This window comes from Carassius gibelio, chromosome B23 (assembly GCF_023724105.1).
Source record: "Carassius gibelio isolate Cgi1373 ecotype wild population from Czech Republic chromosome B23, carGib1.2-hapl.c, whole genome shotgun sequence".
Taxonomy (NCBI): Eukaryota; Metazoa; Chordata; class Actinopteri; order Cypriniformes; family Cyprinidae; genus Carassius; species Carassius gibelio.
Window position 1 is genome coordinate 17,168,206 of NC_068418.1, and position 24,158 is coordinate 17,192,363.

The window sequence follows — 24,158 nt, forward strand, 5'->3', positions numbered from 1 at the left end:
GAACCTGCTGAAACCAGCAGCTTAGTTGTTTTGATAGATCTGCAGAAAAATGTGCTGTATCGAAGAGCGTAGTAAATGCACTCATTGTTTCGAGCAACTTTGTGCCAGCAAGACAAGACTGAATTCAGAAACCAAGACCTCATATCCCCTCACAAAATAGTCTTTTGTTTTTCTCTTCCAAAATGCTGCTTTATCTTGTAAGTTAGGTTATGCTCTGTTTATATGTTGAGATTTATTTTTGTATTTGAAGATCATTTTTTAAAAGTAAATTTCAAAGAGAAGCTATTTGGATGATAAACCTTTTTTATGGCTTTGTTTTCATGTCTATAGTTTTGTCTTGCCTCTTCATACATATGAATTTTGTCTTTTCTTTAACGCATTGTAAGGAGTGCTCCTCCAGCGCTGTAATGTAGGCCTGTAAATTAATTTTTCTTTCCTTGGTGAACTTTAATAGTGAGGAGTGTGTTCTTTGGACTGTGTCCCCTGAGATATAAAAATGGCAATATAATGAAAACCAAGAGAGTTCTTCCCTTATTAGTGGAGCACTCCCTCAGTTTCCTTCCTTCTGAGATAAAAGATTCTGAGACTCGAATAGTGATCATTTGTGTTGTGCTCGGTGCATAATATAAATCCAACATGCTGAAATGTAGCATACATGTAAATTTGCTGAGCAGGACAACAGTTCAGTGATGTATGAAATTAAATAGAATACTTTAATCTAAAAAGTATTAGGATAAATGATTATACGCTCTCGTTAACGATGTGTTTTCAGAAACAATTAATAGGACTTATATCACATGCCACATAATCAAACTAAGTGTTACAATTTTGTGAATGAGTTCAAAACAACATCGTAGATAAGACGAGGTCGCGTTTAGTCTGATTCAAGAACACGAGCGATTCAAGTGGCTCAATTTGTCGAATCAAAAACCTACAGCGCAAATCTATGAGCCGGTTCTAGTTTAAACAAAATTACCGGTTTGAATAGGTCTGTATTGTATTTTTTTTTTTACAGCTTTATATATATATATATTAACAAATTAATATATACCCAGTGCACTCAAATTAAGATCTTATTTAAGGTCTTATTTAGCGAATCATGGCACGAATCGGTTCAAACTTCGAACAAAATAGTTATCGGCTGCAATCAGTCTGCACGGTATTGTTTACAATTTTATCAGAAAGAATTTTGTATTTAAGAAAACATACATGCAATTTAACCAAATAACTTTTCCAATTTCCACATTTAAGACAAAGTTAGCTTGAGAGCCATGACTCAACCAAGGATTCATTTGAAATTATTTCATTTATCGTCTGATACACACATAAGCTCAGGAATTTATTTCCAGTAAGATCTGTTCCTCATACAAAAAACAGATAATAAAAGGTACAAAATGAGTATTAAATATGTCTTCAGTTTTACCGTATAGTCACTGTATATACAATAATTGTCAATATCCTGCAAGGGGGGAAAAAATCTAGAAACAGTTGCCAAAAATAGTTTTCTCTTACACAAATGGAAGAACAGAGTAACCTCAAGTAAGAACAGAACAGAAAAAACAATGTTTGACACTGCTGGGTTGTGAAAAGGCAAATAAATGTTAAGTGCAGCCTGTCTGAGATGACCGAAATGATCATAAGACTTCCAAGTTATTACAAAGCCACCAAATACTGATAAAAAAAATAAAATAAAAATAATCACATGTCTGTAAAGGCAGAACTCCATCCCAAAACATACTGAAGTCAAAAGCATTGCAGCACATTTGTGTTCTTGTGTTTCATCATCGCTAGGAAAAAAAAGAACCACAAAACTCACTTAAGTTTAAAAAAATTGTCTTTCCAAAAAAAAGACTAATGGAGTCTTTCGTACTTAAAATATTTTTATAGTTAATTATCTTGACCGCATCTGTATAAAACATACAGGTATCAAAGATCACAAATATTAAGTAAACTGCTGTTTTTCATTAGAAAACCACTGAGTCTGTGATTGTCAGTACCAGCTATTTCACTAGTCCTAGAGTGAAAAGACATCAATGTAAATCTCACTCATCATATTACTGCAATATTTATGACTTCTCATGATTTGAGATCAAGCACACTCCCTGCCAATTAACACAAATGATCATTTGAAATCATCTTAAGACAGGCCTTATTTTGACAGCTACTGCAGTAGAATGGCAGCACAAGAAAAGACTGAAAATATGAAAATAACATCCTTCCATAGTCAAACAACATCTGCTGACAAAGCAAAAGCATGTCAAGTTATAGGGAATTATAAAGGGACAGAAAACCATTGCCCTGACTCTTAAAGGATGAGACTGTGTCCCACTTGCATGAGGACTTCCTAAGTATCATTTAGACAGCATAGAAACGACCGGTGATAGAGGGCATCCCGCGTTTGTTTCAGGGTTCCTGAAGTGCACAGAAGCCAAATAAAAAATGTTCTATACAAAAGAATCTTCCAATCACAACAGTTTCTGGTTCAGAATCTCCCATACCATTCGTCTTCTGAAATAGGGCATGTGTTTCTGTTTTAGAAATGAAAGAAAAGTTCAAATTAAAAGTGTGACCAACCAATAATTTATTTCAAAATCTACGCAACTGACGCTCACCTGTGTGAATGTGATTGGCCGGTCTTTGGTGATGTACTCAGCATATTTGCATGTGAACATTCCGCAATCACTTCCATTCATTTGCTGAGGAACTTCCTAAGGATTCGGAAGATAAAAACTTTGAGATGATCCTGGAGCTATTTGGGTCAATTTAAGCCCTACATTATGCTTACGCTGGAAAACTCACATTGGGTCTTTTACTTTTTAGAGTCCATTCTGAGGTATCAAAGTTCTGCCCCTTCTTGTCTTCACTTTCTTGTTTCAGATATTTTCTGTTATGCAGAGGACACAATTAAGCGACTTCTGACAAGGTCTAATCATGCATAATTTATTCCGTTTATTTCTTAATGGGTTATCATGGGACTTATTTTAAAAAGGCACTTCTTGCAGATCCGTTTCATCATGTCATCCTCAAGCAGCACTTACAATAATATCCTGCAGGCCTCGTCGTTGTTTCCTCCCATTGAATCAAAGTAAGTGATGCTTTTCTTACGAAAATCCACCACCTATCAAAAGGAAAAAAATGAGAACAATTTTAAACAATGCTACTCCTGACTTAATAGCAAATCTATCTGAATTATTCATTCCTTTATTAAACTGACTGAAATGTATTATAATTCTATTCTGAATTACTTGTAAATGTCAGGAAAGAAGGCAATGCTTCAATGTGACCTTGGTGCTGGTTCGCTACTTACAGACAGGCACCAGTGCACCCCCAGGTGGACAGGCACCAATATGATGTCTACAGAAAAGATGTCCACTTTCTTGGTCCAGCGGCGGACCGCGTTGTAGCCGGAGCTCCGCAGCTTGGGAAAGAAGAAGGTGTTGAAGGTGTAAGCGGAGGGCAGGTTGGGCTGTTTACTGCGCTCCACCAGCAGGTTCATGTAGAAATTAATAACCTGAAATGGAGGAAATACATCAGTCAGGACCTCAAGTCATTGACAAACTGATAATTATGGTAACACATGACACAAAATGATTAAGAAGAGACTGTTCACAACCCATTTACTGGCAGGTTTATACAGAGACCTGAATGATGGAATAAAGCTCTGACCTCATCATTGAGCCAGTTGAGGTGGTTGAGCGTCTGAAGGTCCTTTCTGGTGATGGTGAGGCGGAAGCCTTCGCTGAGAACCTCATCCTGACTGCCGCCTCTCAGAGCTCTGTTCACCTCCTTCTCCATGTCCTGTGAGCACCATGAGCAGTAAACACACCACCAAATACTTTTATATTCAGCAGAAGGCAGTTATTCATGTTTGGAATGACATGATGGAAGTGATGGGCGATAAATTGATAAAAGCAATTATCATGACATAATGTTTTCTCGATAAGACGATAACTTGATGTTGATAAGTGTTCAATGTAATGTTTATACACCAAAAGCACAACGGAAAACACAACAACACTACTCATTTAAACTAGACTTGCTGTAATAGACTGTTGACGGTCATACGGGTGTTAAGCTGCCCCACCGTTGTTTTGATTTTGATTTTGTAGTAATAAAAATAATTTAGTCCAGTAAAAGAACAGACACTACAATTAAAAACTGAACGCGTCTGCTCAATGCAGCATATTGAACGACAGTCACATCACAAATCAGATTTCATTTATCCAGTGAGGAGAGCTGACTGACAAGAAGAGTGAGGTGAGATTTTGGAAGTTTTTTTAAACATTCGTTTCTTATTTATTTGGTTCCACATCGTTTGCTGATTTTTACTTTATTTAAAATTTGTGTCATTTATTGATTTTATTTGACATCAAGGTGTACGCCGTGCCTCCAAGCTTTCTTACTCGTTTTGTTAAAGGGTTAGTTCAGCCAAAAATGAAAATTAATTAGTAACTCACCCTCATGTTGTTCCAAACCCGTGAGACCTCCGTTTATCTTCAGAACACAGTTTAAGATATTTTAGATTTAGTCCGAGAGCTCTCAGTCCCTCCATTGAAGCTGTGTGTACGGTATACTGTCCATGTCCAGAAAGGTAAGAAAAAAATCATCAAAGTAGTCCATGTGACATCAGAGGGTCAGTTAGAATTTGTTGAAGCATCGAAAATACAAAAGACAATACTAAATAAAGTCGTAGTTTTTGCTATTTTTGGAATAAAATGTATTTTCGATGCTTCAACAAATTCTAACTGACCCTCTGATGTCACATGATGGACTACTCTGATTATGTTTTTCTTACCTTTCTGGACATGGACAGTAGACCGTTCACACAGCTTCAATGGAGGGACTGAGAGCTCTCGGACTAAATCTAAAATATCTTAAACTGTGTTCCGAAGATGAACAGAGGTCTCACGGGTTTGGAACGACATGGCTTCATTTTTGGCTGAACTAACCCTTTAATAAACGTTCTACCTTTCTTATTTATTTGGTTATATATTTGACATGTATACTTCTTTCCAGTTTTATTAGGCATAGCCTGCCCTATAGCATGGTGTGTTTTTATTTGTTTTGTTAATAAAAGTTATACGTTTTAAATATGCGTAGGCTAAATTGAGTTTGACTTTGTTTTTTGTTGTTGCATTCACCAACTGACGCCAATTCAAAAGTGAAAGTAAAATGTGCACTACGCTTTTAAGCTATTTAAAAGCAAAGGAAAGCTCTCACCGTCACAACCCTTATTTAAAACATGCCTCATGGACCATTTATCTGCTCCGTTCAAAGTGCAAATAGCAGCGCAGCACTAGCTTAGAGCAGATGTGTTTACTCGCTGATAAATCTGGGTCACATGAGCACTAAACAGCGCTGTGAGATCCAGTGTGAAGGGTTTGAATTCATCGTAGAACACAAATGATTATGTGATTTAAACTAGTTTAAATCCAGATGAAACAGAGCTGACAAAAGAAGAAAAGTTGTGCAACAAAACTTTAAAGTCTACAAATCGCCATAATTGACCAAATATTTACTGTAGTAACTCTTAATGCACTGTTGTATTGTGTGAGAATTGTGGGTATCCATATCGAATTTTATAATATTTTTAATGCAGACATGCATTTATGCTAAATGTATTTAGAGCACTGCTTTTAATACATAAAAAAACTTATATTTATATTTTTACCATGGTATTGAGATGTTATGTGTGGTTTTAACTGTGTTTTTTTAACTGTGCTTTTTAACAAGCTACTACTACTATCAAATGAGAACAAAAAATAGACAAAAAAGTAATATTATTATTAATATTATCAGGCAACAGAAACCTGTTTCTTGATTTGAAACAATATAACTCATTTGTACATGCAGAAAAAATTAATTTAAAGGAAAATTAAAATTATGGTTTCAACAACTTTCACTTTGAAGCAAACATATGGCTTTAAATTTGAAAGTTAAAGATTTGACATTTATCATTATAATTATTGATATCAACTAATTAAAAAAAAATTTTTGATCTTTTTTTGGTCATATCGCCCAGCCTTACATGAGGGTCAGTAAAAAGTGACAATTTTCAACTATCCCTTTAGGAGCACTAACCTCTGTTAACTCTGGGAATTCTGGCTCCTCTTTAATAGGCTGAGGCTTTTGGATAACAGCAGCAACAGGAACCTCCTTCTCTAGAGGGACTCGAACCTTAAGCTCAACACTCGCTGGGATGGCTCGACCCTCTCCAGAGAGGCGCTGATGGCACAAATGAGAGCATGAATGGGTTAATCACATAAAATGCAGGTGTAACATAAAAAGAGGGAAAACGTACTGACCTGGCGCAGCAGCTGAGAGGCCAGAGCCTCCTGCTCTTCAATCAACCTCCGTCGCTCCCGAGCTCGAGAGTCATAGAGGCTAGTCCTGACAATACACAGCAAAGGTAGGCCGTATCAGAAGCTAGTCACTTCACCAAACTTAAAGCACTGATACTGGTACATATCAGACAAGAGAAAACAAGTACTCACAGTTCTTTGATCCACAGTTCAGCCTGGAAGCACGGCACACTAGAAAGGACAAGATAGGGTTATGTATTTAAAAAATAAACAAAAAAAAGGATGAAAAGGTGAAACTCAATGTTCTCCTACCTTGAGCTTTCACGCTTCTTGCCCTGCTTCTCTTTTACAAAAATGACTGAATCTCCATCATGAGCTACAGAAAGTGAAACAACACATTAAGACAACCCTAAAGCCAGAATTACATTACAAACATGAACAAGAAAGATAGAAGACTCACCTGATGACTGTGTGTCCTGAGAGGAGGTATCCTGAAGGGCAGCTGGTGATGGAGCTGAGAGAACGGCTGGTTCTTTTGCGCTGGGCTCAAGGTCGTGGGCCCATAGCTGAGGCTCTGGAATGCTGGGAGACGCACCAGGACTGGGCAGGGCACTGGACGCCTGGCTGGACCCAGGCTGGGGGCTGGGAGGCAGACTGGACAACCCGTAGGACGGCACTCCAGCACAGGAGCTTGTTGGAGAGACAGAATGAAGACGACTACGACTGGACGACAGGAAGCTGGAGCTGAAATGAGACCAAAAGTTTCACTGTAAATACGAGAAACTATCAACATTTTTTTATTCTGTCATCAATTACCCTATGGAACCAAATCCATAACATTTGCTCATCTTCAAAAACATCTGTCCAACATTTTAAGCCAATTTCACAGAAACTTTCATAGAAACTTCATGAAGACAATGTAAACAATCCATACAAATGTGGTAGTTTATATGGTAAACGGAAGATCAAAAGTCCTTGACAAGTTTGTGCTTCCGCAAGAACCAACAAGATGTTCTTGCATGTCAAGTAAGCACAGTTTACTCTGTCTTCACTATTTTTAATAAGCTCTACGCATTTGTGCTGATTAATATTTATACGTGAATAAAAGCCTAAATTAAATAATATAAAGTAACTGTCTCCAGAAGACTTGGATTATGATCTTACACGGACTACAGACTTTCAGTGGATGGACAATAAGCATGAAAGAATACAAAAACAAATCTATATTGAAAAAGTACATTTGTGTTCTGACAATGAAAGGAAGTCTTATGGGTTTGAAATAATATGAAAGTGAGCAACAGAATGCTTCAATTTCAATGATGTTCAATTTTGGATAAACTATCCCTTTAAACAGCTCAGGTTTAGTCACATTTTAAAGTAGCATGACACAGACACTCACAAATCTCGATGCGAGCGAATGCTGGAGTGAGAACTTCCATCATGAAGGAAGGTCGACTGGCCACCAGACACCACGGCTAGGAGCTGCCTGTAAACCTCCTTTTCTTCCTCACGCACCGACTTTAAAAACAATAAAAGAAAAGTATAATTAGGGCTGCACAATTAGTGGAAATATGGAAAATCACGATTTATTTTTATAATTTAATAAATAAAACCACAATATCCAGATTTGCTGTACTTTTTTTTTACTGTACTAGTTTGTAGGGATATATAATTTGGCCCAAATTACGATTACCGTATATCAATATGGCTATAAAACAATAGTAATAACATTTATTTTTACTACTATTAAATGAAAATATCACAAGCTGAACATGTAAATAAAAACAGTTCTGCTCTTCACTTTGAAACATACTGCCTCACATTATTTATTTAAACCCTATCCCTTGTTATTTGTTTATAAGAACTTTTTTTTTTAACTTATTGTGCAGTCCTACGTCCAAAGAAGTACCATTTTTTATGCCATGAAATATTTGGTTAATTAAGCAAACCAGTCCAATGTGTGTCTTACCTCCTGTGCTGTACAGCGTGCTCTGGCCCGGAGGAGGCGGTTTGAGCTGCCATGTGAAGGACTCTGGACCACTCGGATGGGAAAGGTCTTCTCATACAAGCTAGTACAAGTGGCTTTTCCTGAACTGGTGTCAGATGATGACAAAAAGCTACAACAGAAACAAATTTCCTTTCAGTTTCATTGCCTTGCATTTATTACACTCTTTCACACCAGAACAACACCCATCAACAAATGTTTTTTACAAACAGCTAAAATCATTCTAACATAAATATCATGAATAGTTTAGATTTAACTTAACCTTTGTGGTCGGTGGTATAGAGATCTGCCCAAGCGGGGAGAGGGGGAAGGTTTTGGCGTGGAAGCAGGGGGTAAGTTAACAGAGTGTCCGTTAGCTTTGTGTGTCTCATGGAGTGGATGGGCCATACAAACTTGTCTTCTGCTCGCTTTTGATATCGTCACTGACTCTTCAGTCCAGAAGGAATCTGTCAAAACGAAAAAGACTATGTCAGCATATGTTTTTGGCATAAAAAAAAAAAAACTTTAACTATTTTTATCCTTACCTGATTTTGTGACAGTCCTCCAGTCAACTGAACTAGATGGAGCTACAAATGTGTCTTCAAGTATATCACGTGACCGATCTGCAAACTTTAAGGACAAGCAGAACATGTATAGCACAGACAAAATGAATTAGACTGCATGACAGTTTTTGCTCTTCTGTTATACCTGATCTCAGAAAAACCCACTAAGACTTTAATTAGCAAAACAGTACCTTGTTTTCCACCCTCAAAGATGCTGATGTTGCAGAATTGGCTGCAGGTTCTGATGGTATTGCTGTTTGAGGTGGACTCGGTGATGCTGGCAGCATGTTCCCTGAAGCAGGTATGACACTGTTCTTTACCCAGTATGCAACACTCGAACCATGGGTCTTCACTCCTTCAGCTGCATTTTTCACTGTATCCATAATATCTCCTGGAGAACAAGAAACAAAATGTTATTGTAATTGGCATAAATTAGTTATGATCATGTGTTCATAATGATTTTATTTACCCATTCTGAATTTCTTCACCACTCTCTCCTCCTCCTGATCAACTGAATCTCCATCTTCCAAACTAGAAGAACATTCAAAATCGAGAAAGCTATTTCAGTATAAATGAACGTGTGATTAATTGAATAGAACATCATAACATCAACTTGTTAAATGTTGCTCAGTTGTTTTATTGAAGCAGCAAACGCGCAAACATACTCGGGAAAACTATATGGTTTCATATATTAAAATAAACGACAAAAGAAAAAAATAAACAACACAAAATAAAGAAAAATATCTAGACGCGCACGCGTTTCTGACGTCACGCTATCAAAACAGTTCGCGCTTTAACGACCGAACCAAAACATAACGACTCAAAAACCAGTTTAAAGACCTAAACTTTCATTTGTAAGCCGAAACATTAAATAAAAGAACAGTTCTTGGACTTACACGTAAAGCCCTTACAGTTATGTGCACACGTAAACAATTCTTGTTACCAGTCTAGTGGTCTCTTTCTCCGTGATGTCCCGTCCTGATCCACTCTCACGGAACCGGTTTGAACCCCATCAGCTGGAGCACCGTTTCGTAGACTGGCGATCCCGGTTCCGATCCACTCGTAAAACTTATTAAACATAGTGAAAGACTGAAAGCCTCTATTCTAGCGGGTAAGTTAAGTCTTTCGGGCTGTCAGCGCAGTCCCAAACGCGGGCTCCCTCTGCCCTTCATCCGCATGCCACTGCTAACCAGCTTTGTTAGATAAAAGTAAACTAAATCCTTGACTTAAACACGACTAAACTAGTTCATATAAACCCACACCGCTGATCTTTAGCTCAACCAGCTAACCAGCGGCTAACACGCGAGATACCAGCCCAGGAATAATTACATCTGAAGTGCACCGGGCTCCAAACAGCTGCGCGCGTGTGTTAGCATCTGTTATGGATATTTTTTCCTTACTGACTCGAATTTCTCAGAAGCCGTAAGCGATTCTGTGAATGAGATTGAGTACACAAAGTTGCATTAACGCCTCCCGCTTCTTCCTTATTTAAAAGCAGAACATGGCCGAAGCCCACATGTTAAAACCGCGCTTTCCCATTGGTTGAGCGGAGCGGAAGAACGTCATCGGTGCGCAGTGTTTTGAAAGAAGAATGGTGGGATCAAGTGCAAAGTGTTTCAGTGCTTTTATTTATGTTTTATCTTTAAATACATTGCTATAGTAGAGGGGGTTGGTTATTCTCAGTGACTCCAAAAGTTTGAATCATTTAGTGATTCTTTCAGTGGCTCTCTCTGCAGGTTACAATATTATGCCAGTAGGTGGCGATAAATAATTGTTTGTGTTTTATAATCCAGTCACACATCGTACATTCAACCGTCTTGCTATCGTTTCTTAAAGCTGCAGTCCGTGAATTTGGCCTCTTTGTCGCCATCTATGTTTGAAAACCTGCAATTGCAGCTGTTCGCAGAGTTATCTTCCTTGTGTGGGTTGTGCTCCAACGTGGATGAATCTAATGTTCTGAAGAGTATATAGCCCTTCACACTGTGATTCCGGAAAATACACGGGTAATGTGTCAAGGCAATTGTTCCCCGGTTGCTAGATTTTGCACTTTCACACTGCCAGTGATTACCTGGAATATGTGCGTGCTTTCACACACAACCCGTAAAGGTCCCGTAATTAAATGCAGAGCACAAATTCTGAGTATGGGTCACCATACTTGGCAGAATGTCACTCCACTCACTTCACTTAATGACACGTGACATCAAGGTGTGATGTGTGTCGAAAACGCTAGGCACGTTAAATTTCAACTAAGCTGACAAACGATCTCAGCGTCAGCGCGGAAAGTGGAAACTAACTGATCTCTGCTTCATTACAGTTTGCACATATTTGTTTCATCGCAAATGTTGATCTGCCTTCAAAACACCTGGTAAAAGAGTTCCATGATAACGTGCGTCAACACCACGAAACACCCTTTACAGCATTAGTTCTGGCTTTTGTTCACACAGTGCTCGTTCCGGGACTGAACCCGGCAATGCTCCCCGACCCGGGATGAATCCCATAATCAACCCTGGGACGTGTTTTTTTTTTTTTTTTTTTTATGCAAACAGACTATTACAATATTTACAAAATGCAGAAAACAAATTCAGAGACCAACATAACATACATATCAGTACGATATGTGTGTGTGTGTGTGTGTATGTGTGCGTGTGTGTTAGTGTAACTGGGTGAGGGAGTAGAAATATCTGAATAAAGGGGGCTGTAGGGAAGTACAACAGACTTAACAAAAAAAACATAAAAAAAAAAAAAGATTTATATACACACATACATATATACACACATAACAATAGCAATAGTACTAATCATAACAATAATAATAATAATAATAATGATGATGATAAATCCAATTAATAAGAATAGACAAATGGTAATAATAGTATTATCAGTCGTAGTAATGATGAACATATATTAACAAATATTTCTTCCAGAATGAGGGGGAGGTTAAAGGATCAGGAAAAGGACAAATAAAATAGTAGTAGTAGTAATAATAATAATAAAAATAATAATAATAATATTGACACAGCCACTGAAAGTAATGCTAATAGTAGTAGTTGCAATAATAATAATAATAATAATAATAATAATAATAATAATAATAATGATACAACTATTAATGATAAGATATTGTAAAGCTGCCTCTGACATCCCTCGTGGCCATGGCATATGATAGACCCCCGCCAGGGTGTAGTTTCAAGGGGTTATCAAGGTGAGGTGCTTCGGGGCCCAGGATCACCAAATCCACGCTCATTCCCAGCCGTCCCAGACATGCCACGCTTACCCTATCTTGTGTGTGTTTTTTTTTTTTTATATATATATATATATATATATATATATATATATATATATATATATATATATATATATATATATATATGTCTGCTTTCATTGTTATCCTCATGATATGTTTGTCAACTAGTGTGTAATGCATTTAAAATAGTATGGGGTGTAACATGGAGCAGCCCAGCACAAAGCCCAAGCTGCCATGTCCACACCACACTTACCCTATGTGTTTTTTTTGTTTTTGTTTTTGTTTTTTTTGTTTGTTTTTTTTTTTGTTGTTTGTTTGTTTTTTGGCTTGCTTTATGGTCCAAATGACTGTGTGTGCACATCATCTAACATGTGATGCATTAAAACAGCGAGGCAAGTGCTGGTCCAGCCAGGTTAAAAAGTACAAACTGGAGGGCGAAAGCCCAAGGACCCCGGCCCCACATCGCACCCACCCACAGCTAATCAAAACCATACATGGTAGGGACCAGTATGCCACAGCCAGCCCGGGTCCAGAAGCAGCAAGAGAGAGAGAGCGAGAGAGAGAGAGAGAAGAGAGACAGAAGGACACCCTGGGACGTGTTTGCTTTTACACAAAAAGTGACCCGGCAATGTTCCGTCAATTTTCCGCGTCCAACATGCAGTGTTAAAGGGGCTAAATATGGATCAAGTTGCTCTGTCAAAATGTTGAAAGCGTGTTGTGATTGGCCAAATGCCTTAAGTGTGAGATGGAAATGTTACACCTCTTGACATATTGTGAAGCCATGCACCGGCAGAGCGACAAGACATAAACATAAAACGAATTATTAACGTGATATAAACATGATTTCTAGTCGTGTTTTCTTTTGGAAGGCAAAAACAAAGTAGCTTCGCTTTCTCAACCGAACAATGTCACACCTTGGCCTTGAGTGAGCAGAGGCTGGAGGCCTAGAGTGAGCCGCGGATGGCTTGAATGAGCAGAGGTGGGCGGCTTGAGAACGGTGCAGCAAGCGGATTCTACGAAGGAGCTTGCAGCAACCACATATGACGACCAAGGGCCGGACGCCATTTCGTCCATGGTGAAAACCGATTCGGCAATCCACAGTTCAGGGTGCATGGACAAGACAAGTTTTATAAAGAATATCTCTTTTGATTTGATACTTTAGTCTTTGCAACTTGTCAGATCTACTTTATTCACCAAGAGCTTGTAACACTCTAATTTGAAATCACATCATATGACCCCTTTAAGAGGTCTCAGAAAGAGTTCTAAACGTCAAGCACATTTTCCCCATAAATGACAATAAAACTGGTCTATTAATCCTGGTTTTCTCATTGCCATACACATAACGTCCCCCATGTATGAGACGTAAGCTTGTTGTTTTATTAAAAAGAGAGATAACTTTGTTGTCTATAATTTTATGATAACACACCTGCAAACAAAGATATAAAAGGGATTTTATTTGTGTTTTCAGAGGGATTCAAAAACATCTTTTTCACTTCTTTTTTGCCAATTTTTTAACTGAAACATACTGAATAATAATTTCATATTCAATACATTTTAATGAATTCCATTTATTGGACACACAATGTCTCTATACTGTAAAGGCCATAAACGGGAAAAATGTATATTATGAAGCACTGCATTTTGTTTAAATCCAGCTACAGTGATTTTGCACTCTTTTAGTGAACACTGTAAATCTACGTACACATCCAAAATCATTTACAACTCATTTTCTTCAAAAATAGATCTGCGCTATGATAAGATATTAATAAAACCTTTATGGAATGAAAAAAAAATTAACAACACACTTAGGCCTAAACAAAATAAATAATTCTCAAAAAGCATCACTTTACAATGGCAGAAAAAATCTAACTAGAAAATTCCTATGAAATATTAATTTAATTCTAATGGAAGCACTGATTATTTATATAAAAATTAAGTGTTACTTTGATTCATAGGTGCACTCCTAAAACCCAGCCAGCTATTCAAAAAACTTGTTAACACTCTGTTATGGAAATATTCAGCACAATATCAACTTTCTCAGTTAGTTAAAAAGTGTGATGCTCTAATATTTCATGCACTTTCACTGCTAATGACATCATAGAGGTTTCACAGATGACACCAGTGCATTTTATATTTTCTGTTTTGTTTTCTATGACACCAGTCGTAAAGTTGTAAAGTTTTACCAGTGTACATAAGCAATGTATAAGCAATGTATATGCATCGTCAAAGCTGAGGTGAGTTTAAACACAACAGCGTGCACTGAAGATCCATATCATGCTGGAAAGACATGATCACTCAGATCAGAGAGACAAAAGAAGAGCAGTTGGAGCTTCAGGTTAACGGCACATTCACTGCCGTTCAGGAGTTCCAAACAACTGGAGAAAGAAAGAGAAGATGTAAACAACGTCCAGGTATATGCTGAGGGTGGCAAAGATGTATTCCTCAGGACTTATTGTGCATTGCTTTTCCCCCATCAGCATCTGTGTGTCAAATGCCAGGAACTACAAGACAAGAGGGAGATGAAAATAATGCAATGACAATAATTACGAATAAACACAAGGGATAATTTTGTGCAGGGGTCCTTAAATCAGTATTTATTTTGCATTAATGATATGCTGACTGTGCATTATCCACTTTTCACTCTGTTACTTAAACAAAGAAATCAATAAATCCATGGACAATTAAACCCCATGGAGCCTACTGTTATCATATTTCTTACTCAAAGGCCTCTAAATTAAAATCATTCCTTCTTTTGTCTGATTGACAGTTTATATTTTTTTAGCAAGTAAAATGCCTTTCAGTAAATGTTTTTTTTCTTCTTCTGTGAAATATTTTATAAATATAAGAATAACTTTTATAATGTTAGTAATATTAAGATGAGCACTTACTATATTCTCAACATATCATGCCATAAAAGCCTAACTTAATGAATACTCAACACAAAACTTATTATTTTTTTCTGTCTCCAAAAGCGTTATCTAAAGGTTTTAAAAATGTTGCATTAAAAAAACTAAAACAGATTCTGACTATACCATATGTCAAGGTTTCACGCCGGTAAATACTGATCTGAGCCGAAATTATTTTAAAATTATTTACCATGCTAAACAGTACTGCTCCCAAGGCAGCGTACACAGCATGCAACCATGGAACCTTTAAAGAGAAAAGAACAACTTTAGTTAAAGTACAATCTTATTTCTGTGAATATTAAAGTCCAGCACCCTGCTGAGAAATAATAGATTTACCAGTCAACTACTAACTTACATATCCAAAGGGCAGGATGATTGCCAGGAAAAGTCCACAAATTAACAATACTGTGCAAAAAACTAACAGCACGCCTTGGTATGAAGTAATGTCAATCTGTAAAATCACAAACATTTGATCAGAAGAAATATACTCCAGAATACAGTTAAAAGTATTGCAAAAATGAAAATATGTGATACTTTAAAAATACTAACCTTGGTTTGGAAGCTAAAGATAGTAATAGCAAGACACACCAAGGCAGTGATACCCAGGCAGATGATGACAGATTTAGTATTGTAGTAGCTAGAGAGAGGGGGAATATTGAAATAAGAAATAGGCCAAAACCTGACATCTTGTTATATGCAAAAATATTTCACTTGAATTCATTTTGTGACATATGAATATGAATCCATAAAATATGCAGAACATGCTTAACACCTGTTGTTAACGTGTATATAAAAAAGACATAATTCACATATAATGTGAGACTTTACCTGGAGAGCATTGCTGTCATGTAAGAAAGAGACAGAGTCTAGAACAGAAGAGGAGAGACTGATGTTTAAACAGAAGAAGACTTTCTTTTCTATGTGGAAATAGGCTTGTTCTTGATCAACACTAGTATTCCTCAAATAATAGCTAGTTTAATAACCAAAGACGGTTATTTTGGTTCTTTTAATACTCACAAAAATAATGAGCAGAATCAGATTCCATGGGAACTGCCTCCTTTAGAGTAGAAAAGATTGAAATGAACACGTTACAGTATATAATGTGCCAATTTTTCTCAAATAGAAGTTTATTGCTAAAAACAATACATATAAAAATATATATATCATACCATATCATATTACAAATATTATATTATATTAATATGCATTTGTATCTCTACAAGTAGACTCACCGGGGTCCACGGCAGCAGGATAGGGTCAGATATGTGACAAAAAACACCACACTGTTGGGAGTACAAGACAATCAAGCCATTATGTATTCACAGTGGATAACAACAGTGCATAGCAACACATAAAGTAGGAACTTGCACTGTTAACTGAATTACTGCATTATATGCTGTCTGTATTCAAACTGAATTTTAAGGTTTGCATTTAAAATGTCAACCCAAAATAATAAAGTCTACTTACTATGATGCCCAGTACCAGCCAGGGTTGGCCTGTATGTAATATTTCACAGGTTCACTACAAGACAAGACATACTTGATAAACAAGCTTAAAAAAGGGAATTATGCATTATGAACGTCTGTTCAGTTCATACACTCACCAGAAAATGAAAACTGCCACAAAGGCTAATGTGACAGATAGCTGGAGCATCAGGATGGTGTACACCTACAGGAAATAATATGACATTAGTTCACTCCATATTGTCCACAGCAGCCCAGAACTGCTAAACAGAACGCAACAATACCTTGCGGATGAATATCCTCCTGATGTTTTTGTCATCCCAGCTGAATTCGGTGAGCATCTCACTATCTCCAGGATAGGCTCCGCTATAACAAGGGCTTCCACCTTCTAATAAAATGTTTCTCAAGTTAAAACATATCATGGGTAATCAATATAGTATATAGTGTCCAGAATACATTTGGATTCACTGAATTAAAGGGATAGTCCACCCAACAATTCAAATTCTGCCATCTTTTACTCCCCCTTGTGTCCTTCGAAACCTGTATGCATTTATTTGTTCTGTCACTGTGAAACATAGAAGATTGTTTTTGAAGATTGTTTCAGGTCCCATTAACTTCCACAGTATTTCATGGCACCCAAAACTGTTTGGTTACGGAACATTCTTCAAAATATCTTCTTTTCTGTTATACAGTTTTAAATTACATGAAGGGGAATAAATTGATTACAGCATTTTCATTTTTAGGTGGACTACTCCTTTAATAATAATGTTAAAGTGCAGATCAGTGTAAAAAGGAAATTCATTAAGGAAAAAGTAGTATTACCAGCAGTTGCCTCCTCGTAACTTGGAGGAGCTGTGGCCATCGGCTGAACATCCGAGCCATTGTTTGATTTGTTTGTCACTGAAACCTGTAAAAATATGAAACTTCATGTGTTATATGTGCACTTAATGGAAATATATTAGCTTTCCATTAACAATTATAGATAAATATTATAGAACAATTCTTAAAAGGATGCTGTATTGCTACAGAACCTACTATTCACTGTAATTTATAATATTATTCATCTGTCAGAGAAATGTTGCTAATTATAATAATAATAAAAAATTAGTTATAGAATTATTATGTTTTAAATGGTTACACTGTGCATGGATTGGTTAATCGATGTGCATAATGCCAAGTGTGTGTTCAGTTGAGAATGGAGAGAGTGAGTAATTGATCTGGTCATTTCTTCTCAATGACTTATTCACTGTAATAGGAGAGTTTGATGTTGGTAAATGACATCACAAGGCACCTTAAAAGATGCTTTCCTCCTGTATATCCTGATCCATTTAATTCTATAAGTTAAAAAACGAACCTTGTCAACAGGAAATATAAAGATTTCTTGCATAAAAAAATCAACAGAACTATAAAAAGACATCTGTTTAATCAGGTGTATTTACAACACACGAAACGTCTACTTGATACTTTTTTCTGACTCTACCTTCGCTGTTTTCTCATGCAGTTGAAATACTATATAAGAAATACAGCCATTCAGAGCACTATTCACAGACAATAAAAAAAAAACTATTTCCTTTTGGTTAATAGCCAGCAATTAAAGTAAAAAAGTCAGTGTAAATAATTAAAATGCTTACCTTTCCCTGGGTCATGGTCTCAGTTTTTTCTAATTTGGCTTACTTCAAAAAGTCTTTGCCTCTGTCTTCAGTCTCGGCACCTGTCTGAGATGCTGCACACAGACGGTGATGATGCTGAACTGCTGTAACGACCGCAGATCTGTGAGGACAAACCCCCTCCCTTACTCTAAAAGGCACATTCTAGCAACATCGAGGTTTTAAAACTCCATTGCCTGAGGCTCGGGCCGTACCAATCAAGCTGGCACCAGAGGGGGGCAACCTTTCCCCCATGACGCACGTTAAAGTGTGTTAACTACTGCAACACTTGTCCAGAGAGAGCCAGAATTTTTTCACAGCTCCAAAACAGGAAGAAGTGTAAGAGGATGAAAGAAAATAGAACACATTTTATTAGATATTTACAGGAATAGTTCAGCCAAGAATGAAAAATTGCAGTAAATCCACTATATACAATGCAGATGAGCTCGTTTCTGCATCTGAGCAGATTTGGAGAAGTTTAGCATTCCATAACTTGCTCATCAATGGATCCTCTGCAGTAAATGGGTGCCGTCAGAATGAGAGTCCAAACAGCTGATTAAACAAACATCACAATAACCCACATGAATGTAGTGCATCATAAAAGATTTTATGGGGAGGAAAGCTTTGTGCTTGTAAGAAACAAATCCATCATTAAAGCATATAACTTCTGGCCAAAATACAATACCATAATCCATAATAATGCTTCTTACATTGCCTATTGTCCTCTCACATCAAAATCCATATTTGAACAATTTCAATTTGGAAGCAATGGTTTGAAGATGAAATCATTATAAAGATGATTTTGTTTATTACAAGCAGTGCACAATAACAAATATGCATCCGCAGTCTGGTTGATTACTTGTGATGCTTTTATCAGCTGTTTGGATTCTCATTCTGACGGCACCCATTCACTGCAAAGGAACCACTGATAGGCAACTGATATAATGCTAAATTTGGTTTACAGTCTTACCTTGAGACAACAAAATCAAAACATCTAGAGGTCCTCAATTCAAAGCTATTTATTAATTCAAACACCATAACGAATAAAAAAAAAAACACCTCAGTGATGTGTTATACTAACAAGAACTCTGTCATACAGTACAATATCTCAACATAAAAACATGCTGTGTTTTGCTTTCTTTGGAATACTGATGTATTAAGCATAATTGCAATGATACTTGTCTAACATCATGTTAATTGGTGTAAATGTTAAATGGATTTGTTCTCCATGACCAGCAGGTCCCACCGTTTGTATTTTACAATTAATTTACATATAATTAATTTGCATTGATCCTCAAACCAGTAAAAAATACTTCTAATCAGACAAATATTTATTTGACTGTATAGTTCAAGCATCAATCCAGTCTTATAATATTTTAAACAGTATATTTTAGTCTAAGAATAGGTGGTGTCAGTTTTCCTTTGACAAACTGATTACTCTTAACATTCATCAGTGACACGAGGAATAACAACAACTACAAATGACTAATCTAACAATGGCATGTATGATGAGTGAACAACAGAGCATATAAAATGGTCCTACTAAAACACAATGCAAATATATAATATACACAAATGCATCACACAATAATTCTACAACCTCATTTTTCAGATTTCATGTTTTTGTTTAAAACCAATATATAGGCCAATTACAAAGATTTAAAATATTAGTGTCATGAGCAACTGTTACTGTAAAAAGGCAGCTCAGCTGATGGTTGAATTTTTATTACAAAAAGCAGCAGCAGACTACTGTATAGCCTACATTTATTGTCAGGTTTACTATTCCAGTTCTGTCTGAAGCCACAAAATGTTTCAAGGCAACAATAAGGGTCAGATGTGAGATTACAGATTGTCATTTTAGGAACACCAGCTTCTGGCCGCCTCACTTGGACGGCTAACCTGTCACTGATCTCACAAAAGATACGTGAAGCTTGTTGTAGTGCACTTGTTGCATTTAGTTCTCACACTAAGCATGTTGTTTTTGCTGTGGAGGGAGACCTGGAGAAAAAGGCATTGGGTACCAAACAACGTAAGTCAAGTACCACCCTAATATCCCACACAACGTCCCTATAACCTTGTCAATAATATCATGGAAATACACAGAAGTGCATCCGAACATCCATATCCAGATAGCCACAATCGCATTGAGTGCTATATAAAGACAATCAAGACAGATGTTTCTGTGACTCTGTGGTATGTGTAACATTGGCACCATTTCCTCCACAATCACAAGAGAAGAGTAAGTCAAGATGAAGGAGTGTCCCGATATGTCAAAACCATCCCAGATGAATCCGGCCTTCCTGCACGCCGCCTTTGTGGTAATCTCACCATGAATAACTTGCATTGTGTCTGGCGCATAGCACGAACCGGTTATATCTTCAATGTAGAAAAAAGTGCCAGTGCAGGTGTACCAAATGAATGTTGCCACCAGTAATGACGTCAGACGCCTCAACATAAATGTGTGGCTTCTATTGTAAAGGTTGGAGTAAAAGATGAAAGGCAGAAGTAGAATAATGGTCCATCCCCAAGAAACTTTCACAAAATATCTGAAAGTAAAAAAAAATTAAGTGAAAACAATTAAATGACTTTGGAGACAAACATCAATGTCATAGCAAGTCGTCAATGTCAACAAGCATTGCTTTTTAATACCGTTTAAAGGCTATTGCATTTATATAACATATTATTGATATTAACTAAATAAATTAGTTTTACATTGTTTTATTAACTATAGGTCAGGTTGATACAGTAGACTTGTACTCACAGATTTAAAACATTTCTGCTGTTACTGAAGTAGCTCTCTGGCACGAGGCCCGTCGGTTTCAAAATCGATCCTGTAAACGAAATACAAACGAACAAATGCGGTAAACAAGTACGGGCACACTGCTGTCTCCAAAGAGAAGTCAAACTGTTCACTAAGCTGCCTACTGCAGCCATGTTGTTCTGTGTGCTTGCTGTGTGAATGGCGGAAACAGTAACCATCACGCTACTACGAATCCTACTCTGGTGACGGGTTATCGATTAATATTCATGAGCAAGCATTCGCCATTGGAGGACTACGAAGAAACGTCGCCATTACCTCATTAAATATCCAAGAGTGAGACGTCCGCTATAGGAAGGTTACTAAACACTGCAGCGCTGTCTGATTAATATGCATGAGCAAAACCTTTCTTCTAGTAGCGGGTGAGTTGCTGCTGTCATCATTAATCATCACGAAAAGTAAAATCTTTCATCGTTACATAAGATAATGGCAGAAACGGCAGAATATATGTTTGGTTAAATAAGAAAAAATATAGTTATTTGTAAAACATATAAAAATATATTTACTTAAAAAAACCTTTGTAGAATGGGTGAGTATCCTTTAAGAGCTAGGGCTAGGCGTTCACTGTCCAATAGGTGGCACTATAACATAGTCACAAAAAACCTCTACTTTTATTTTATTTTTTTTAAAGAAAAACATGTAGCCTAAAAGACACTTTAAATTGTCACATAAGAATTAACACATCTTCCCATTAAATACATTTTTGCACACATTCTTGTGCTCTGTTTTCGAACCCAAATATCTATAGATGCACTTAAAGGAACAGACAATGTTCAGTTTGGTATTCTCAATAATGTTTTAAAATAATATGCTTGGAATGATTTAAGAAATTAACTTGGAAAGTTCCACATTCTTGCTCTTGTTGCACTCAATATTGGCAAGAGTGTATTTATTCAAAGGCAATGTTTCCAAGTATTTGTGCCATTTGGCTAGGCTGACTCTCCACTCTCAATTCCTCAAATTGTGCCAGACAGAGCAGTCTGACAGGATGTTAAATACTGGTGTTTTAAAAGTGATTGCCATGGATTTAAAAATCATTTGGAAATCTCTGAAGCAATTACAACTGGAAACAGTACAGGTGCATTTAGACCATTATTTCAATCATTAAATCCAGTTTGGACACTCTTGGATGCAATTATGAATCGTCAAGAGAATAAACGTACATGATTTTAACGAACTAGAGATCAGAACATAACTAAAATGTGTGACAAAATATTTTATGGGAGAACCTAAACCAAATTATTTTTTCTATTAATTTAAGATTTATTATTTAACATCATATAAAAACTGAAGGGTTTTAAGAGTATGCTGAAGTGGTTAGATTTAAACATAATATAAAAAGCTACAAATGTACAATTGTTTAAAATATTTATACCCTAGCTATTAATTTAAATATCTGCATGAGATTAATTTAATTGTGTGTATGTGTGTGTTTCTTAATAAAGCAACTGAGCAAATGTAACATTAAGACAGTAATAACACATTGATGATTACACAAACTTTTTTTTCTACTGCCTTCAGATACCACCCTTTTGTAAGTGTCTAGACAAGATGATGTCATATTAGAGGAAGATAGATTGTTTGTGGCCTGGTTGTCTAGAAGTGTTCCACCCGAGCCTGACCCATTTCACACTGTCTCACAGAAGGGGGCCTCACTGAGTTATGGCTGTGTCTGCTCTTCCTCAGAGCATTCCTGACAGTAAATCTGAACTGTTACAGCTTGACATCATACGTGCTTTATAAAAATGGAACCATCCAGAACCCCACATATGAGACAAATATAATTGGTCGATATGGGGTGAAGTCTCACAAACTCTTAAAGGGGACAGTCCACCCCAAAATGAAAACTTTATTCAGTCTCATGTTGTTTTAAACCTGTATGACTTTCTTTTCATATGTGGAACACACACACACACACTGGTTTTCATGTTTTATGGGGGCATTTGGACCCCATTACATAGAGGATACCATTTACACACACACACACACACACACACACACTGACAGAGAATGGGGTACAGTGTTGTTTTAGACAGCTTTGATTTTCATTGTATGGACAAACCATTCTTTAGAATATATTATTTTGTGTTCAGCAAAGAAATGAAGTAAATGATGACAGAATTCATAACATTTTGATCTATAACCGAACTACAGTTTGGGCGTTATTCAAATTATTTATTTTCTTATTCATGTTAGGTATTCTTATATTTTTTCTTATATTATCTGTGATTTGCTCACAGGTTTAACATAGATAATATGTTTCTGCTATGACTGCTAATTAGTTTTGAAATAAACCCATAGTTTCCTGTAGCTAAACTGGTAGCGAATGCAAAACATATGCATTGCTTTAATCCAGTGTGTGCCAGTATAAGTTTGTATCTGCATAATTAGTTAATCTGCTGTAAATATGTTAGTGGTAATTTAATGTGCAATGAGAAACTGTGTGTTGTGATTTATTTTTAATTCTAGTAACCAATGGCCAGAACAGACCCCTCGTCTCTATTCCCTTCAAAACCATCCATCACCATGAACAGCTACATCACTTAGCAGATTCGTTTTCGGGGCTGCCAAAACAAAGTTTGGACTGCTGACATGAGAAATGGAGTGGCAGTAGGGAAAGGGAAACCCTGGATTTATGCTAAATGACGTGATTCGTACACAGAAAGACCTGACTGCCCTTTCCATTGCTGTGGAGGAGATAATGACACAGCTGTGCACCTTTTTAAGTCACTTTTTCCCTCTTTTTCAATCCCAAGGACCCTTCAGCCTTGTAGATGAGAAGCATGAACGAGATGTAGTCAAGGTAACCATTATGCGAAGGAATTAAGCTTAACGCAAACTATAGGTGGATACTGTATATCTTTAATGTTTTCCAGGGCTGCTTACATGCACTGAATTTTTCATTTGACATCTCTGCTCAACATTCATCACCTCCTTTGATGTGTGATGACAGCACTATTAAGTATGTGATAGAATTGACAGAGACATGCCTGTAGCTATTTTTAAATGCTACACTCCACAAGGGCTCAATGTAGCTTCGAGTTCTGCATTCATCATATTAGCACATAAAACTGTCAAATGTTTGAACCATGGAAAGATGTTTATATGCGTCTCATTAATGGCATGACCAAACTTACAAAACCGTAATGGTTGCAACATTACGTATCTTAGGAAGTCACATCATCTGTTTGTCTAAAGAACAAGTCACGGCTTTTTTGCCTATATAGTAAGT

At 36.8% G+C, this 24,158-nt stretch overlaps 3 protein-coding genes across 3 annotated transcripts; all 3 read right to left on the minus strand.

Annotated features, from left to right (window-relative positions):
* Positions 1–1,287: 1,287 nt before the first annotated feature.
* On the minus strand, positions 1,288–10,370 carry senp1 (SUMO specific peptidase 1). The gene is made up of 18 exons (XM_052595050.1): positions 9,793–10,370; positions 9,319–9,380; positions 9,041–9,240; positions 8,832–8,916; positions 8,570–8,753; positions 8,272–8,419; positions 7,702–7,820; positions 6,763–7,046; positions 6,615–6,678; positions 6,495–6,533; positions 6,306–6,390; positions 6,082–6,225; positions 3,667–3,798; positions 3,308–3,511; positions 3,039–3,118; positions 2,800–2,884; positions 2,613–2,708; positions 1,288–2,528 (listed from the first exon to the last, which is right to left on the minus strand). Exons 1-18 carry the CDS (start codon positions 9,927–9,929, stop codon positions 2,466–2,468), a joined length of 2,211 nt encoding a protein of 736 aa, XP_052451010.1. The 5' UTR covers positions 9,930–10,370; the 3' UTR covers positions 1,288–2,465.
* Positions 10,371–14,219: 3,849 nt separating this feature from the next.
* On the minus strand, positions 14,220–18,968 carry LOC128012097 (protein lifeguard 2-like). The gene is made up of 12 exons (XM_052595089.1): positions 18,094–18,968; positions 17,285–17,369; positions 16,747–16,850; positions 16,603–16,667; positions 16,467–16,520; positions 16,232–16,282; positions 16,017–16,056; positions 15,828–15,865; positions 15,549–15,636; positions 15,355–15,450; positions 15,190–15,243; positions 14,220–14,594 (listed from the first exon to the last, which is right to left on the minus strand). The coding sequence occupies exons 1-12, from the start codon at positions 18,106–18,108 to the stop codon at positions 14,442–14,444; spliced, it is 843 nt and encodes a 280-aa protein (XP_052451049.1). The 5' UTR covers positions 18,109–18,968; the 3' UTR covers positions 14,220–14,441.
* A 144-nt stretch (positions 18,969–19,112) lies between these two features.
* On the minus strand, positions 19,113–21,123 carry fitm2 (fat storage inducing transmembrane protein 2). Its single transcript, XM_052595090.1, has 2 exons — positions 20,870–21,123; positions 19,113–20,654 (listed from the first exon to the last, which is right to left on the minus strand). The coding sequence occupies exons 1-2, from the start codon at positions 21,085–21,087 to the stop codon at positions 20,075–20,077; spliced, it is 798 nt and encodes a 265-aa protein (XP_052451050.1). The 5' UTR covers positions 21,088–21,123; the 3' UTR covers positions 19,113–20,074.
* Positions 21,124–24,158: the final 3,035 nt, after the last annotated feature.

Bases quoted from the DNA above. Each gene is read 5' to 3' on its own strand.
- senp1 (XM_052595050.1), bottom strand. From the start codon at position 9,929: ATGTTTAATAAGTTTTACGAGTGGATCGGAACCGGGATCGCCAGTCTA. The intron at 8,420-8,569 runs GTTAAGTTAAAT...TTTCTGTTGTAG, and splicing joins CTATACCACCGACCACAAAG to CTTTTTGTCATCATCTGACA. The intron at 3,799-6,081 runs GTTAGTGCTCCT...TGGTGCTCACAG, and splicing joins AATTCCCAGAGTTAACAGAG to GACATGGAGAAGGAGGTGAA.
- LOC128012097 (XM_052595089.1), bottom strand. The intron at 15,637-15,827 runs GTAAAGTCTCAC...CCCTCTCTCTAG, and splicing joins ATGACAGCAATGCTCTCCAG to CTACTACAATACTAAATCTG. The intron at 15,451-15,548 runs GTTAGTATTTTT...GTGATTTTACAG, and splicing joins TCTTTAGCTTCCAAACCAAG to ATTGACATTACTTCATACCA.
- fitm2 (XM_052595090.1), bottom strand. From the start codon at position 21,087: ATGGTTACTGTTTCCGCCATTCACACAGCAAGCACACAGAACAACATG. The intron at 20,655-20,869 runs GTGAGTACAAGT...TTTTACTTTCAG, and splicing joins AGCAGAAATGTTTTAAATCT to ATATTTTGTGAAAGTTTCTT.